At 45.8% G+C, this 17,607-nt stretch overlaps 1 protein-coding gene and 1 long non-coding RNA gene across 4 annotated transcripts in view; one reads left to right on the plus strand and one right to left on the minus strand.

Moving 5' to 3' along the window:
* Positions 1-17,398, plus strand: part of LPAR2 (lysophosphatidic acid receptor 2) — a 37,964-nt gene extending 20,566 nt beyond the window's left edge. For both annotated transcript variants that reach the window (XM_083729250.1, XM_083729251.1), the window contains exons 2-3: positions 5,934-6,685; positions 15,369-17,398. In XM_083729250.1, coding sequence (XP_083585376.1) covers positions 5,953-6,685; positions 15,369-15,670 — 1,035 coding nt within the window. In that variant the 5' untranslated portion in view covers positions 5,934-5,952 and the 3' untranslated portion in view covers positions 15,671-17,398. The remainder of the gene's footprint in view (positions 1-5,933; positions 6,686-15,368) is intronic.
* LOC310840107 lies at positions 2,444-6,288 on the minus strand. Of its 2 annotated transcripts, none has more exons than XR_014561806.1 (2): positions 6,151-6,288; positions 2,444-2,749 (listed from the first exon to the last, which is right to left on the minus strand). It is a non-coding gene; the product is annotated as an uncharacterized lncRNA (long non-coding RNA). The 2 variants fall into 2 exon arrangements; XR_014561807.1 differs by lacking the exon at positions 6,151-6,288 and adding an exon at positions 3,445-3,600.
* Positions 17,399-17,607: the final 209 nt, after the last annotated feature.

The following is a 17,607-nucleotide window of genomic DNA, read 5'->3' on the forward strand; positions in this document are numbered from 1 at the left end:
CCCTCAGATGACTATTCTGGATTTGATTCCCTGACCTTGGAAACCCCAGCGGTTGGGGGCCAAGGCTTCTCTGTGACAAGGCCATGGATTGGGACCAGGCAAACTGGAACTGGGCTCCCTTCCCGGATTATTATGGAATGCTCAGCAGCAAAAGTTATAAAAAGTTATAAAAAGTTCACTGGGATTCCAGTTCTGCTCCATATTAGTTAATCTGGACCTAACTGCTGCGCTCCGTATACAGAATCTCCAGTTCATCCATAAGCCTAGCTAGAGACTAAAATGTGGGTCTAAGACAATTATCCAGCTGGAATTCTACACCTCCAGCAGTGGCCTTGCTTGCTCTCTCCGATTCTGCTAACCTTGGACGGAATGATTGACGTTGCATTGCCAGTTAGGGCAGTTGCAGATGCATTTAAAATGCCACAAATTAGTACTGACTCTAACAAACTGGAATGAGGAGTTTTGTATTGTTAGCTGTTAAGGCTTGTGATGTGCTTAATTGTTGTTGGTTTTTAAATCACATTGAATAGATTTCTTTAAAGCCCAAGAATTAGAGGCCCCTCTCTCTTGTCTCTTTTTAACGTAAATGCCCATGGCCAATCTGTGAATGGTCAAGCCCAGATAAAATGCTCATAACACAAAATTATCTTTTTTCCTTTCCTTTCTTTTTTGGGGGTGTTTATAGTTAGGGCTGCTTAGCTGAGTTACGACTCACTATGCTGGAACTCAAAACACTTGGGGTGAATCACAGCAATCCATAAATAGGTTTAATCAGCATCCTTGGCTTTGAGCCAGTTGGGTCCAAACTGATATACAAGTGGGGGGGGGGGCAGGCCTTGCACCCACATTTTCATGTTTCTGCTTTGTTGATCAGTCTAAATGATATGCGGTATTTCTGATAAAAGGAATCAACTGTTCAGCACGGTTTGGACTCCATGTACAGGATCAGAGAAATGGTTTTGTGCTCAAGCAGCATTCAAAAGTCTCCTTTTTACACTATTTCCTGAGACTTAAGACGCAGGTGGCGCTGTGGGTTAAACCACAGGGCCTAGGACTTGTTGATCAGGTCAGCGGTTCGAATCCCCACAATGGGGTGAGCTCCCGTTGCTCGGTCCCTGCTCCTGCCAACCTAGCAGTTTGAAAGCACGTCAAAGTGCAAGTAGATAAATAGGTACCGCTCCGCCGAGAAGGTAAACGGCATTTCCTTGTGCTGCTCTGGTTCGCCAGAAGCGGCTTAGTCATGCTGGCCACATGACCCGGAAGCTGTACGCCGGCTCCCTTGGCCAATAAAGCGAGATGAGCGCCGCAACCCCAGAGTCAGCTACGACTGGACCTAATGGTCAGGGGTCCCTTTACCTTTAAGATGTATGGGGGCTGAGGAACCTCATGAGGATGGGTTCAACAGAAGATGTAAATATAGAACAGAATAATGTATACTTGGCCATATTCCATTCATGGCATGGAAGACCAGACCTCCACAGTTACCTTAGAAGTTCTGAGAAGTATTTGTACATTATGATAATGGTATGAACATTGTGGTTATAGTTGAATCCTGTGGTACTTCACCACTAAGTCAGAACTATAACCTGTGAACTGAGCAATATGATTTCTCTAGAGCAAAAACTGGAATCAAGGTTAGTTACTGCAGTGCTCCTGTCGAGACACTTCTTGCATAATGTCTGTGGTGCAATTGATAATGAGTAACATACAGGAAGCCCTCAACCTTTGCAGGGGTTGTGTGCCGAACATTGCGCCTGAAGCCAAAATCATGTATAGCCAAAACTCATTGGCTGCAATGGTGGGTGGGATTGCCAAAGTTTTTTCCTCCTTTCTGCCCCCTTTTTATCTGCAGTGGTACCTCGGGTTAAATACTTAACTTGTTCTGTAGGTCCGTTCTTAACCTGAAACTGTTCTTAACCTGAGGTACCACTTTAGCTGATGGGGCCTCCTGCTGCTGCTGCGTCGCTGGAGCACAATTTGTTCTCATCCTGAAGCAAAGTTCTTAACCCAAAGTACTATTTCTGGGTTAGTGGAGTCTGTAACCTGAAGCGTCTGTAACCTGAAGCATTTGTAACTCGAGTTACCACTGTATTTGTTAAAGTTTTGCCAAGCATGTAAAGCTGAATGTGCACAAATTAAATGTGTGCAGGTTGCAGGATTACTGTACATCCCTACTCTTCTCCCTCTGGGACCTTTTGCGCACAACACATGTGCTCTGCTACCCAGCTACAGTCCTCCTTGCAAATTACCTGTGCTGGGTTCTTTTTTAATGGTTGATAAAGGGTGTGTGGGTGTGTGAAGATATTTGCCTATGACCCGTCATACAACTTTATCCCAATTTCCTATCTAATATAACTTTTTATGTAATTAGGAATTACAATAAAATACAGTTAGAGTATTAAAATTCTGCAAAAATAGAATTAAAACAAGCACACTTTTCAAATAGAGGAACTTATCCATTTGTTTTATTAGCTGCTTCTTCTTTTAAAATTAAAGAAGAGAATGAAAAATACAGAATAGATTTCATAATAGCTTTCCTACATCTGTGTAGGGATGATGTAGGTGAAACCCTGACCAGCACCCAGTATCTTGTCTCTGAAACACCCATTCTCTCTTCTGCCTTCTCTGCCTCCCGGGGGCTCTTTAGCAGGCGCCTGTCCTGGAATCAGCCGCTTGCCATGAATGCCAGAGAAAATCCTGCAGCTGAAGCCCCCTAGGCAGCAAAGTGCCCTTGGATTGCTGCTTGGCCCTGGAGAGATAAACAAACCCAGATCATTACTGCTTGATAATTTTTGAGGCAGAACAGCTGTGGCAACAAAAAATGTTGGCGGCAGCATCTCCCACACCCACAACTTGGGGAGGAAATATTCCTGAGGAAGGCTTTCTTCTTATCAGATCTGGGCAAATTTTCCAGGCTTGGCCTCTATCTTGTCCCAAGAATTTTGCCTCTTCAGCAAAACTGTGGGTGAAGCAAAGGTTGAAGCCTGACTCTCTGGCGTTCCTCATCCTTTGCGGGCTTCTCATTTTCTGCAAGCCACATTCGGTGGGTGGGACTGTTCCCCCCCAAGTTCAAGGATAATAATAATAATAATATTATAATAATTTATTATTTCTACCGTGCCCATCTGGCTGGGTTTCCCCAGCCACTCTGGGTGGCTTCTAGCAAAAGATTAGAAAGGATTTAGGCCCAAAGTGGAAAACTCTTATCCCGTTTATTCCCCTTAACACAGATTAAATGTTTAAGTACAAATTGGAGTTGGGCTCCTAGCATAGGAGGCTCCTTTTTGTTTCCCTCTCTCAAAGAGTGGATGGGCCTTTAGCAGCTAGATGTCCATGAGGGATTGGAGCAAATAGCACTTTCAGTGACCGGTTGAATCTTCTCCTGCTTTCCATCTGCTACTTGAGCAGAACCTATCAAAGTGGGGAGAGCAGTCTTAACCACACCTGCACCAGACATCGAAAGTGTTTTTATACCACATAGTGGCTTCCGTCACACTCCTGGAAACTGCAGATCATTCTTAGGAGAGCCCTATTCTCTGCACAGAACAGCAACCCCAGAATGGTTTTCATAATACATCCCTGTTCCCAGGATTCTTTGGGGTAAGCCATGCCTGTTAAAGAGCAGCCTTACAACAGCCCTGGTGCTCCAATTGCACCCATTTCCATGTAAGTGGAGAGAAGGTTTGGGCTGATCCATGGGCTGGTGGAAGATCTAGCTAGCTGGGATGCGAGATGCTTGAATAACAATTCCTGGATAATTGGTGGGGTGTGTTTCATAGTTCCTCAAACAACTTTTGAAATAATCCTGAGTTTGTTGAAATGTGCCTGGCTAATTTCAAACACGGCTAAGAAGCCACAAGAGGTGTTAGCTAAGGCTTCAAGTTTTTTCTCTGCGTGCCGAAGACATTGGAGTCTCCTCTTCCTTGCCCTTTGCCTTCACTATGTATCCCTGCCAAAACATCTGCAATTCTTCCAAACACCCAGCTTCTACACTTCAGTTATGCAAATGTTGTGCAGCTTATTCTAAGCACAGTTATTATGTCCCCCCCTTCCCGACACACTTAGTATTCAATGTAGCCCCCCAAATAGCATTCCTTTGTGTAACTGCTTCAACTAATACTAAATGGAATGTAATAGACATGCACATGCATGCCCTAGGGATCAAATGTTCCACGAGGAGTTTGTCCATAAACAGCTAATTAATCCTATTAATACAAGAGATTAATTTCCATTATTAAATATCTCATGTAATAGCCTCCTTCGTGCATTGCTAAGAGTACAGGGACAGAACCTGATGTTAAACACATTACATGTTAAGCACTTGATCTGTTGCATGCTGACATCTAAATTCAGTTGGAACTTTGCCCAATCCATGCTGTGGATGGCAGCCTTAATATAACTAGACACCAACTCTTTTACAATGTCCTAAATTCCTTCCATAATAAGGTTACTTCCAGTGAGGTGTATTATTTAAAACCTCTGCCCATTTGTTAATGAAACAGGCACCTACGGTAATTTACTCCATTAGCTATTCCAAAGAGAATTCTTTTTGCTTCTTTTGTCAGCATTTTTTGAAACATAAATAAATAGTTGGGGGCAGTTGTAAGATTACCAGCTAACCTCTCCTCACATATCTATGTGGAACAGATTCAAAAGGGATGATGGAATACCAGGGAGTTGTATAATTTCGCTTATACATGGGATTGTTCCTTTTTTGTTTGTATGCACAATTGTAGCACAAATGGTAAATGTCAAAGCTTGAATTGTGAACTTGCTGAGATAAAGGTTTGAATTTGTATTTTTTAAAAATAAGTTTGGTTTTAGAAGGGTATATTTTGGAAACAGAAGAGGGACTGAGCATGTAGGCTTAATTCCCAAACTTACCTCTCATTCACTAGCTGGCGTTTAATCCTGGTTTTTGTGTTTGAAACAGAATTGGCGGCGACCATCTGTGACAACTGCATCCTGTCCTGTGTGCGGACGGCTTCAGTGGCTGTGGCACATGTCCTGGACACATGATAGAAGAGTTCTGGGGAACAGGAAACTCAGCCTTCCTCCCCAATTGGGTGCGTGCTGGATGTTTTGGACGGCAACTTCCATCAGCCTCAGCCAGCACTATGCTGGGTCTGATCGGAATTGTAGCACAAAACATCTGGTGGGCTCCAGGGTTTTTTTGGGGGGGGGCAATAGATTAAACTATTTGCCTTTCAGTTGGTTGATTTGCGTGGGGGTTGTGTTGCGGTTCATTGCGCACGTGGGTGGAGCTTACATGAGTCCACTCTGCCCTGTCCCCCTCCTGTTCTGCTTCTTCCCCCTTTTCCAGCCACTTTGAGGTCACAGCAATGCAGTCATGCATGATCACACATGCTTTGAATGCACACAAAGTGGTTGTTTCCTGTACTTTTCTTTTTCTCTTCTTAAAAAAAAAATTAAGCATGTGAGAAGGGGAATTGGAGAAAGATGAAAGTATGCAGTAAACAATGAATGAAGCAACTGCAGGGGTTGCCAACATGTCACCCGGGGGTGGGACCTTTGATGGTGCTGCCACCTGGCCTCTCTGGCCGTTTTTCTCCTCTGCCTCCTTCCAGCACCCCAGGGCTTCCCCAGGCCGCTTCCAGTTGCCTCAGGAGGAGGAGGAGGCAGGGGGCACCATTTTCTGTTTTGCCTCAAGTGGCAAAATGCCTTGGGCCAACGCTGCTGGCAGCCATACAATACACAAGTTTATCTTAAATGAGCCAGGCCCTGTGGTGACAGCCAGATTGGGGGGAACTCAGTTTGTGCTTATCTTGGGGATGAGAAACTGGAGAGCAACTTGTGCCTCAGATGAGCAGGAAATGTTATGCCAGCTGGCCCTGCCTCCCTGCCCTCTCTCCAAGGTTAAAGGCAAGCTGAACAGAAGACTTGTTTTCTTTTTGTTTCTCTCTCTACCACAGGGACTGACGATTTGAAAAGATGACCAGGTGTTACTACAACGAGACCATTGAGTTCTTCTACAACAACAGTGGCAAGGAACTGTCCCGAGTGTGGAGGAACAAGGATGTTCTGGTGGTTGTTCTGGGCCTGACGGTCAGCATCATTGTGCTTCTCACCAACCTGCTGGTCATTACAGCCATTGCGATCAACAAGCGCTTCCATTATCCGATCTATTACCTGCTGGGGAATCTGGCTGCTGCCGACCTCTTTGCCGGCATTGCTTATTTGTTCCTGATGTTCCACACGGGACCCAACACAGCCCAGCTTTCTCTCAAGACTTGGTTTGTCAGGCAGAGCCTCCTGGATACCAGCCTGACAGCCTCTGTGGTCAACCTCCTGGCCATTGCGGTGGAGCGACACCAGACAGTGTTCACCATGCAGCTCCATAGCAAGATGTCCAACCAGCGAGTCATAATCCTCATTGTCTGCATCTGGCTAACAGCTCTGCTGCTTGGCCTCATCCCCTCGTACGGCTGGCACTGTCTGTGTAGCCTGAAGGACTGCTCAAGGATGGCTCCGCTCTACAGCCGAAGGTACTTGACCTTTTGGGCCATCTCCAACCTCTTCATCTTCCTCATCATGGTGGTCGTCTACACTCACATTTTCATCTACGTCAAGAGGAAGATGGCTCGCATGTCCAGGCACACCAGCTTCCATCCGCGTTACAGGGAGACCATGATCAATCTCATCAAGACAGTTATCATTATCCTCAGTAAGTAAATGTCTCATCAGACCTACAGTTTCTTTGCAGTCAAGAATTTCTTTCTGGGAAAGATGCAGATGCAGACTACTTGCTTCTGCTGACACCTTCCTTGGCTATGGATTGGTAGGTGTCCCTTGTTGTTGGCTGTTTGAAATGCCAGCTTCAAGGAATGAAAATGAATGGAGGATATCTCTGTTCTAGACAGAGATTAGCTTGGTCTGTTGGTTACAATCTCAACATATAATGCACCAGGTTGATCCTTCGGTGGGTCTATCCCAAGGATTGCCTTCTGGTGGCCCATAAACTAGAAATGAGAGATGATCCCCGTTCGAATCTGGCTTTAATAATAATAATAATAATAATAATAATAATAATAATAATCATAATATATTATTTGTACACTGCCCATCTGGCTGGGTCTCCCCAGCCACTCTGGGTGACTTCCAACAAAGATTTAAAAATACATTAAAATGTCACACGTTAAAAGCTTTGCTAAACAGGGCTGCCTTGCTTCAGGGAAGCCACCCTTTGAAACCAAGGCAAGGTTTATGCCTTTAGCAGATTATGACAAGATAGTCACTCATGCCAAATTGCCACCTGGATTATCTGAAACAAGCCTCAGTGAACCTCTGGCTCGTGCACACCCAGGGGTTTATTTTGCAAGGCAACAGGCATTTTGTCTGGCAAAATACACTTCTGTCCCCCAGACCACTGTCTTGGAATGTACAGCAATCCTGAGAATATAAACATTATTTTTTTATTTGTCCTTATCCATCTTTTTGTCTCTTTGCAGTCTCCCTTTGAAATCTATGGTTTAACCCTTGATAGTTTATAACGGTGGTTACTGGGGGATTTGCATTACAAATTGTACTAGTCCACACTGTTCTTTTTCTTCCTCTACTCGGCCTTATTTTAGTTGAGTCTACTACACCCTTACTTTAGTTTTCTGTGGGCTTAAATGGTGGTGGAAGAACTTGCTTCTGTAACTCTTACCTGCCAGGAGGTAATTCTTACTCTCCACAGGCAACTAACTGGTTTGATAATTTCAAGACTGACTTCTAGAAGGTGTACATTATGCCACCCTAGATCTTCCCATGTGTCTGCATGCATACTCTTGGGATGATTAAGGTCTTACTTATTTTCATCTCTGTTTAACCTTCAACTCTTCAAAAGAATATTGATGGCCCTCCACAAAGTGTGCACGGAGTCCCCCAATGGACTTTGGTTGAGTTTGTGCTCTCCTCTTTCCATGTTTATCCTTGTAGTGATCAGCTGCTGGCTTGTGTTTCTCCAAATGATTCTCCAAGATGACCAGTTCACAGAGCTACTGAAGTGTGCAGTGGCTGGCTTTGCAATGCCTGGGCTAAGAAGTAAAGTGGGATCCATGCCATCCATTGATTAAGTGTGCAGGGGCCATGTTGCATCAGAGTTGGGTCCCCAGCTGTTGTTGGACTACAACTCCCATTATCCCTAGCTAGCAGGAAGCATCTGTGGTGATGAGGGCTTTTGAATTAGTGACTTTCAAGACATAAGCCAAGTTAGCATGAATTGAAAGAGCCAGCTACTATGATTCACCCCAGAAGTGGCTAAGCTTTTTCTTCTTTTTTCTGGTGGGGTGGTGCACACAATATTTGACTTTGCCCAAAGGAAGCAGGGCTGGAATTGAGCCAGGCCTTGACAGGGTTGCACCAGAGAAGTCTGCCAAAGTTTGGCTCCCCGAGGGCTTGGAGGGAGTCAGGAGAACGCTGTCAGGCCCCCTGCTGTGTGGATGCAGCATCTCAGCTGTATGTTGGCGTGTGTGGATGTGTGACAGGATCTCCCTGAGGTCTTGGAATGGCCAGATGATGATGATCTGAGGAATGTATGACAGCACCAGAGGGGAAATGAATTTCATTCTTCATGCAGAATAGCTTTTCCTCAGATCATAAAGCTTTAGGAAGCGGATAGCCAAACTCTGTAACCACACTGATTCCTTGAGAATATTGGCTTTAGCAGCTTTCCCCTTTGAATAGTTAAGGATGTCCACAGGCCCGGCTCCAGGTTTGGGATGAGCCAAGCTGTGGTGCTGTGTCTGGCTGTACACTGGGAGCAGAGCCAGCCTTGCTCCTGGTGGTGCCAGCCAGTCCAGAGGGCCCCACCCCTACTCCTCACCAAGTGAGCCTCATTGACGACAGCAGCAGGAGCAGCATGCCCTGCTGGTTTTTGTGCCGCCAGACGGAGTGGTGGTCCCATATCTTTGCTCCTATTGCTGCTTTAGAGTGAGGGTGGCTAATGAGGGTGGCCAAGGGGCGTTGGGGGAGATCAGGACTTTTTAAACTAGGCAACCAGAGCCAAAATGAGCAGTTAACCAGGATGAGAAATGCGAAGTTCAAATATTCAAGAGATGCAATGATTGTATTATGTTAGTTACATGATGTCCAGGCCCCTGGAACTGGGGATAGTCGTCGGATTTAGTGCCATCAGTGTATAGTAAGCTCACAACTTACACAAGGGTTACTTTCTGGGGATCACAACCAAAGCCAAAATCAAAACCCACTGGGTCAAGGGCAGGTGGGATTGCCAAAGTCATTTTTCTCAAAGCTCTGCCCTTAGGGTTTTGTTTTGTTTGGGTTTTTTTGCCACACACATAAAGCTGAATGTGTACAAGTTAAATGTGTGCAATTTGCAGCCTTATTGTAAAGTAAAAAGCTAAAGGACCCCTGGATGGTTAATTCCAGTCAAAAGTGGCTATGAGGTGTGGCACTCATCTCACTTTCAGGCCGAGGAAGCTGGCGTTTGTCCACAGACATCTTTCCAGGTCATGTGGCCAGCAGAACTAAACCGCTTCTAGTGCAACAGAACACTGTGATGGAAACCAGAGTGCACAGAAATGCTGTTTACCTTCCCACTGCAGTGGTACCTATTTATCTACTTGCACTAGTGTGCTTTCGAACTGTTAGGTTGGCAGAAGCTGGGATGGAGCAACAGGATCACAGCACCACCTGCGTCCCTAGGTTTACTGTACTGTGTATCAAGCCTGTGGCCTGCCAGCTGTTTGCTTTGCATTGCACCACCAGCAAAAGCAGAAGATTCCCCAGGAATTTATAATGCACATTTTGTCTGGGGATGAAACAAGTGCTGTTATATATACTGGAGCTTCATTTTCACCTACCCTAGGTGAACAGTGAGGAGGTTTCGAAGGAAGACAGTCCTGGCGTGATGGTGCTCAGGCATAAGAAACCGGTGGGTTTGTGCCCCTCCATCCCTCCCTCATCCCACAAGCCACTTGCAGAGAGGACTTGCTTCCAGGACAAATGTGGAGGCGGCTGGAACTGATTAACTGAATGTGATGGTGTGGTACTGCCTCGTAGGTGAGCCGCTGAGCAAAAAGTAAAATTAAAAAATAGGTGGGCACAGATATGCTTTTTATAGCATCCTTTGGGTTTCCTCATTTCCCAGTTCATATCACAAGTACAGTGGTACCTCTGGTTAAGAACTTAATTCGTTCTGGAGGTCCATTCTTAACCTGAAACTGTTCTTAACCCGAGGTACCACTTTAGCTAATGGGGCCTGCCACACCGCCATTACGCAGTTTCTGTTCTCATCCTGAAGCAAAGTTCTTAACCCGAGGTACTATTTCTGGGTTAGCGGCGTCTGTAACCTGAAGTTACATGTACCATTGTACATGATGGTGTAAGTCTAAGTTTTTGCAAGCAAGGACAGAAGATGTAGTTGCTTTGACAACCTCCAAATACTTGTGTGGATGCTGGGCTTTGCCTGCTGTCTTTATTTCGACTTATGACCAGCTGAGTGGACAGAAGTGAAACAAATTCAAATGAACAGAGAGGCTAACATAGATTTTTTGGGGGGGAGTACATGCACAGGGACTCATGCAAGTGCCACTTGTGTCCTCCATTTTTCAGGGTACATAATGTGACCAGACCCTGAACACCTTGGAGTGCACATGTTTAGATCCTGTGCAGACACCACCTCAAACATGTGGAAGCTGGGCAAGGGACCAGCAGGTGCAATCCGTATTTCCTGCTGTATTTGTCTCTCTGCTTCCGCTCCGCTTCTCATGTCCTCTGCACTTTTTGCCATTCAGCTCCTTCCGCCTGGGTCCTCTGCTGCTGCTGCAGTGACAGCACCTGCTCCTGGTTCTTCAAGCTGTCTCCAAACTCCCCTTGTCTGCATCATTTTCTCTGGACCACCAGAGGCTCACTTTGTGCAGCTTGCTTTGTTACTTCTTACCATTCTCCCTTTCCAAGAGCAGAGGCTGTCATTTAACCACAGCAGCCCTGTGTGTAATATGGTTAGGCTGAGCAACGGGATGCCCTAGGCCACCGGGCAAAGTTCATAGCCAAGTGGATTTTGAAAAGGGCTATGCAAAGGCAGGGCAGGGGAGGCTGTTTCTCTGTTCTTTTTCAGTATATTTGTTTTAGGGTTTCCCCTGTTTATTTCAGTGGGCAATCCTAACAGGCTTCTGATGCCCTGATTTTGGTGTTCGCCATCCAGATGGCAGGAACATTGCAAACGTGGACTACTTGCTACAAGCCACAATACCTGCCAAATTGCAGGTGCAAAGAATCCCAGTTTTATAGGCAGTTTAAAAAGGTGTACAAACACAGTCCAACTGCTATCTAAACTGTATAGTGTTTCCAATCTATCACTTTTACTTTTCTTCCTCTGTGCCCTCTTTGTGAACTGTACACAGTGGGCCAGACTCTTTCCAGAACAAAACATTGCTGCAAATAAAAGTAAGTGGGAAATGATTTTTGGGTGGGTGGGTGGGTGGGATTTTATTTGTTTTTATTCAAAACAAAGCAGGGCTCTTTGCATTTTTCAGTTCATTTTAAAAATAAATACCCCTGGATTTTGATGTTTGGGTTTCACACACTGAACCACCCCCACCCGTGCTTTCTGGACCCTTTCTCCAGGGAATAGCGATCTCCCTAGAAAGGCTCTGCAGGGTCCTCAGGAAGATAGTAAATGGAGACGGACAAGCTCTGCTCTGAGCCACTGCTGCCGCCGTAGTGACACATTTGTCAAATTGTTCCTGTCAAATTGGTACTTGTGACAGATGTTTCTCCTCCCCAGAACAGTAGAAGGGGAAGTAAACTGAGGTGTGTCTCAAAGAGTGCTGTGAATTCATGTAGGGCATGTGGGGGCTGTATCCAGGGATTCCACATCTGGCGGGGGCGACGACACATTTTGACTGGTGGGTGGAGTTCAGGCCTAGCCGTTACTCTACGGCAGGCTTCCTCAAACTCAGCCCTCCAGATGTTTTGGCCTACAACTCCCATGATCCCTAGCTAGCAGGACCAGTGGTCAGGGATGGTGGGAATTGTAGTCTCAAAACATCTGGAGGGCCAAGTTTGAGGAAGCCTGCTCTACGGGAAAACTGCCCTTTAGAACATGCCCCCCATAGCAATGGAGGAGGAGGCATTCCATGGTAAACCCAGCAGGGAAAGTGTTCCTAGAAGATAGAAAGCATGAAAGTACTCCTGCCTCATCGTCACTATTTTAGTGCTGTTGTTTCTTCCCTTGCCTTGGATCCTGGATCCTAAGCCCTTTAAGTGGGGGGCATAGTCTTACAATCTGCTTGCCTAGCTTCATGGATGGATGGATGGAGAAATTCAGTTTGGCTCCATGATATGGTCATGGAATAGCTGTTTTCTGTCTTTGAGATAGATGAGACTCTACACCAGTCTCTCCCAGCCCAGTGTCCTGCTGATGGGAGTTGTAGCGCAAAGCAGCTGGCACAGTGGGTTGGGAATGGCTGCTCTACACACATCCTTTCTGCAGTAGAGGCTGCAAAGAAGAGGCCAGAAGTCTCCGCTTCCATTTTCAGTTCCATTATGTCCAAACCGTCAACTGTTGTTAATTTTATCTATGGTTTTTTAAAGCCAGCTGCTTCATTGTCTTGCTTCAGTAAACCATTTTGAAGATTAACCTCTTTTAACTTCTTGATGGATAGTAACTGGCAAGTCGCACTTTCTACTGTATAGAAATAGTCATGGTCCCTGCTTACAGGGTCACATGTAGGTGCTGCTAAAGGTGCATGAATAAAGGCACCTTTATTCATTCTTTATTCATTCTCTCAAACCAATAAAACTCTCTGTGATGTACTACCAGTGACAAGAATCCCTTCTCTAGAGGTTTTTTTTTTGGGGGGGAGGGGTGTTATGTATGGTGTAATCCTATCTGCCTGGGTTTGTATGAGCTTTCAAGACACCTCATGCAGCTAGGAACTTCACAAAGGAAGAATGATCTTGACCTTTCTTCTGGAGAGGACGGGTGGAAAGTTTTCAGATAACTGCTGGATGACAGTAGTTTGTGCACTGCTTTAAGCAGACTTCTAGTTAAATACACCTCATAATCAGAGTTAAAAATATTAAAGGGGTCAGTATTCTGATCACTATAGTTTTACAGTTACAAAAATTGTGTGTTTGTTTTGGAAGCATTACTTGGTGTGGGTGACTTGTTGAAATTAGCATTTTCCAAAAGCTGAAATGGGGCTGGAGAAATCAGATTCAGCTGGCGAACCTGATCCTGAGCTCCCTGAACAGACCACAAGGATGACATGAGGGTCACAGGCCTCCCTTGCTGTTTGCCTTCCAGCACAAGTGGACCCTGCAAGAGTATGTTTCAGTGCAGCAGAGTGCTGCCCTTAGGGTTCCAGCTAGCCACGTCCTTGTCAGGATACGTACGCCATTCCATCCTGAAGCCCCCTTTGCCCTTTCCCCCTGGTTGCTGCTTCCTTCCTCCTGGGCATGCGCTGGTCCTCGCTGAGCTCTGCTGTAAACCCATGCTCAGTCCTCATGGGGTAGTTTCTCCCCTTAATTTTTGTTTGGTATTGGTATTTCTGGAAACCTGGCGGCTTCCCCCAATTTGTAGATACTTCCCATGTTTATAGCTTGAGGCTGTCACCAGTTCAAACTCATCTGAGAAATTGTCTTAAGAGTCCTTTAGCCAGTTGGCAGCACAGTCATGTCCTTGGTGCCTAGAAAATGAGTGGTTTAGATCCTGAGGGTGCTGAGGAAGCATTTGTGTGTGTGAGGTTCAGTGCAGACAAGATGTTCTTGAGCAGGAATGTGCTTGTTATGTTGCACTCCGTATGCTCCTTGGGGTGTGTGGGCTGACCCTTTTTGGACTCCCTCCTTCCCTCCCTCCTTTCTTCCAAAGGAGAATCAGTTTGGTACCCAAGCTGTAGGACAGCTTGACTTAATCCAATATGCAGGTGGTGATGGATGGGGCTCTCACGCCCTTGACTTTGGCATGCGGCTGGCTACCTGCTTTCTGCAACAGATGTATCCGCCTGCCTCTGGCATGACCAGAATTTCAGAAAAGCCCAAGGTTGGATTTTGCTAAGCTCTTAGGCTCCTGTGTGCTGTGCTATCCTAAACAGTCGGACAGAGGCTACTCTCTAGCTGTGCAGCAGTGGCTTTGGAAATGAAGGACCCTTGGATGAGTTCTGCTGGGGAAGCTGAGTGGTCGGGGTGGGCTGAAGCAAGAGGGGAGCTCCAACTGTAATGAGCTCCAGCTGAGAACAGGGTGGGGTCCTGTAATAAACCTTGATTTGAGTAGAAAAAGAATCACCAGGGAAGCTTGCATGGATATTTTTCATGAACACTTATTTGTATTTAGAGGAGCAGGGCAGATTGTTTGTGGTTTTGAGGGATGGTGATGCTTATTTTCATGTGGTCAAAAAGTTTCCTGGCTACTTTTGTGGAGGCACAAGATCCAGGTTTGAACATGCTTTCCCCTGGTCAGTTGGCAACCTGAGGATAAGGGGTGCAACTTTGCAGACCCTATTTTTGAGATAGATTCAACACTAAATATATATACTGTATAAAAAAGTAGTGCAAAAGCATCTCTTGATAAAGACCATGAAAGTCTGATAGCCATGAGAAGAGATGGAGAATTCTAGCCTTTTCCTCTTAAAGTTTACCCAGCAGCTGTCTAGGATCACCAGGAGAAGAAGACAAGGCTCCTGCAGCTTTTCATAATGACGTAGATGAGGGAATTTCTTCAGGTTTTGTCATTTTGAAGCATATTTACTCCACTCGTCAGCTGAAAAGGCTCCCAGAACAACTCACAAAGATCAGTAGTCAGGCAGCCCCCTCAAAAGTCATGACACAAAAGGAAAAAGGGATGGGGAGAGAAGCAGAAATGCAAGTTTAAGTAGCAGTTCTTTTAAAAGTTACAGTTCTTATTAGAACCAGCTGGGATGAAAATTGTTCATGTAGCCTAGTATGCGCTAGATCTTTTTAATTCTGAATTTTAAATTGTAACCTGCCCTGGGACCTGCTGGTGAAGGGCAGGTATTATTATTATTATTATTATTATTATTATTATTATTATTATTATTATTATGGAACAGCAATGGCTAGGCATCAGTTGAGAGAGGAATAGCCAGAGGTCCTGGCAGCAGAGCTGATGGGGTCGTCCTGTGCCCTTTCTCTGTGCTTAACTCTGATGGAATGACTGATGCAAGAATCTTGTTCTTAACCAGGGAATACCATTGAGGGCGGCTCCTCCTGCTGCTTTCAGAGCAGTGTGGGAGCAGAAGTGTGTGCTTATCCACCATGCAAGCATTTTCCACATTTTTTAAAAAAGTGCTGAGCATATCAAAGAAGTGTCCCGCCCCTTGGAACCAGGAGGCCTCTGATCTCTTCGAAATTCTAAAGAGATTCCTCTCTCCTGTTCTTAGGTGCCTTTGTTATCTGCTGGACCCCTGGACAGGTGGTGCTCCTGTTGGACGGCCTTGGCTGTGAAAGCTGTGACGTGTTATCGGTGGAGAAATATGTCCTGCTTCTGGCTGAAATAAATTCACTCATTAATGCCGTCGTCTACTCCTACCGGGACAATGAGATGCGCAGCACTTTTCGGAAGATTCTCTGCTTTGCCTGTCACAGGATGCCAAAGTACTCGCCTGCGTCGGTCAAGTCCAGCACCACAGAGCACAGAATATTGCCTCAGAATGGCCATCCAGTGATGGACTCCACACTCTAATCTGCCATTTTCAGGCTCCTTCATGCTGGTTGTCTGAAGCCAACTTTTTGGTAATCAATGGGAGACCAGCCTGTCTTGAGGCTAGAGACCATGGCTGCGGTGCGACTGGGAAAGCGCTGTGACCAAGGTTATCAGCCAGGGTCTGTAGGAGACATTGTTGTATCTGTGGATGAGGACAGCCATCTTGGTTTGTAGCACCCAACTGTGACGATGTGCGCCCCCCCGACAGATGGTGCTGTATTGTAACTGTAGAGATCACATATCTGGGATGCAGTGACTGTTCACAGAGCCAAGGAATGAATCAGCACACGTGCTTTGCATGACACCTTGAAAAGCACCTTAAAAATGCTGTTGTGTTAAGAACCTGTTCAAAACTGGTTTGCACCACAGCTGCTTCTTTCCCAAGCTAACAAGCAAGTCTCCCTCTGTCTGTTAACACGGGGGGGGGGGGGGCTCTTAAGACAGACTCTTGTTTTTCTAGTTCTTTTAAGCACACAAATCTTTGGACAGTCTTTGAAAAATGGTGGAATGAAACCACTGGGATACCTGCCTTTCTGTTCTTGTGCAGTGCTGTTTTAAGCAAGCTGTCCTGAGGGGTGCCATCGCCTGCTATGTCAAGGTGCTCGTCTAGAATGTTTCTATGTAGGGTGAAGAACTTTCTGTCCCCAGCCTGTTCAGTATTACTGCCTTCTTGGCACACCCATTCTAGGGCTGAGACCCAAAAGCCCACATGCCTTCTGCTACTGCACAAACTCCCCAATAATCTGTTACAACCTCTACCCCCCTCTGTGTTTTATGCTGTTGGAGATTCCAGGTCAAGATGGCCCAGTTGCCAGCTGTCCTTCTGGCAACATCCACAATAACAATTAGGTTGAATTAATGGTCCCATTCTATCTAGGAACAGACACCGCAGCAGCAATAGGCAAGAATTAAGCATGCCAAGAGCAATTATTCTTTTCTCTTTTTCTGAAGGTTGATGCTTAGAGGTGGAGTTTGGCAGCTTAGCTGACACTCAGATAGTGTGGTGCCCTCCAGGTGTTGTGGGACTACAGCTCCCATCATCCCTTCCCATTGCCCATGCTAACTGGGGATGATGGGATTTGTAGTCTCACAACTGGAAGGTCCTGTTTTGGCCACCCACCAGCTGATGACTGAATAGTTTAGCTTGCTAAGTATTATATTCTTCTGCCCAGGCTTTGTTTGCTCCCACAACTCATTTGCTGTAGGAAATTGACCCCCTGCATTGTTGAAACAGAGGCATGATGCCCAGTTAGAGGGCTGGTTCCATCATGAGGTCTTGTCTGTAAAATGCCATTGTTTCCCCCCACAGGCTTGGCCTTGAGTTGCTTTAGAGTCACTGGGTGAAGAATCAGTCAGCAGGTTTGCTCCTGTGCCTTGAATAATTGCATAGCAGGCAGAAGTTTGGTGGCTGAACTCAGCCCACCCCCTCAGGGAGATTACGATGCTAACTGTGCTTCAGCTTTTCTTCCAGATGTGCACAGTTGAACCCAGGTGTCCCAAAGCCAGCAGCCCCTTTAAGCATTCACTCTTCTGAGTTGGCCCATCAATATGCAAAAATATGAGTTGGAAGAACCCATGCTTCTTTTCCACTGTGTAAATTTCACAATTTGCAATGCACATCCCCCCAACACCTTCTCTGGAAAACTGTGATGGGTTTTTTTAATATATATGCCAAGAATAAAATAATGTGTTGGTAGACTGACAAAAGTGATTGGAATAATATGGTTAGCCTGGACTGATGCGAAGGTGTCCTTCTCCCTTCTGCTCATGTTGCCACCTAAGCAGGGGAAGGGGGGAAACTGGCCTCCTGCCTTTGGTAGCCACCTGACCTGCACCTATCAGCTAGTGGCACTTTTCATGGCATAGAGGTAAGACTGTTCCCTGTCAATGTCTGCAGAAGAAGCTGCTGTTAAAGG

The sequence above is a fragment of the Podarcis gaigeae genome, assembly GCF_964106915.1.
Source record: "Podarcis gaigeae genome assembly, chromosome: 2".
In the NCBI taxonomy this organism is placed as follows: domain Eukaryota; kingdom Metazoa; phylum Chordata; class Lepidosauria; order Squamata; family Lacertidae; genus Podarcis; species Podarcis gaigeae.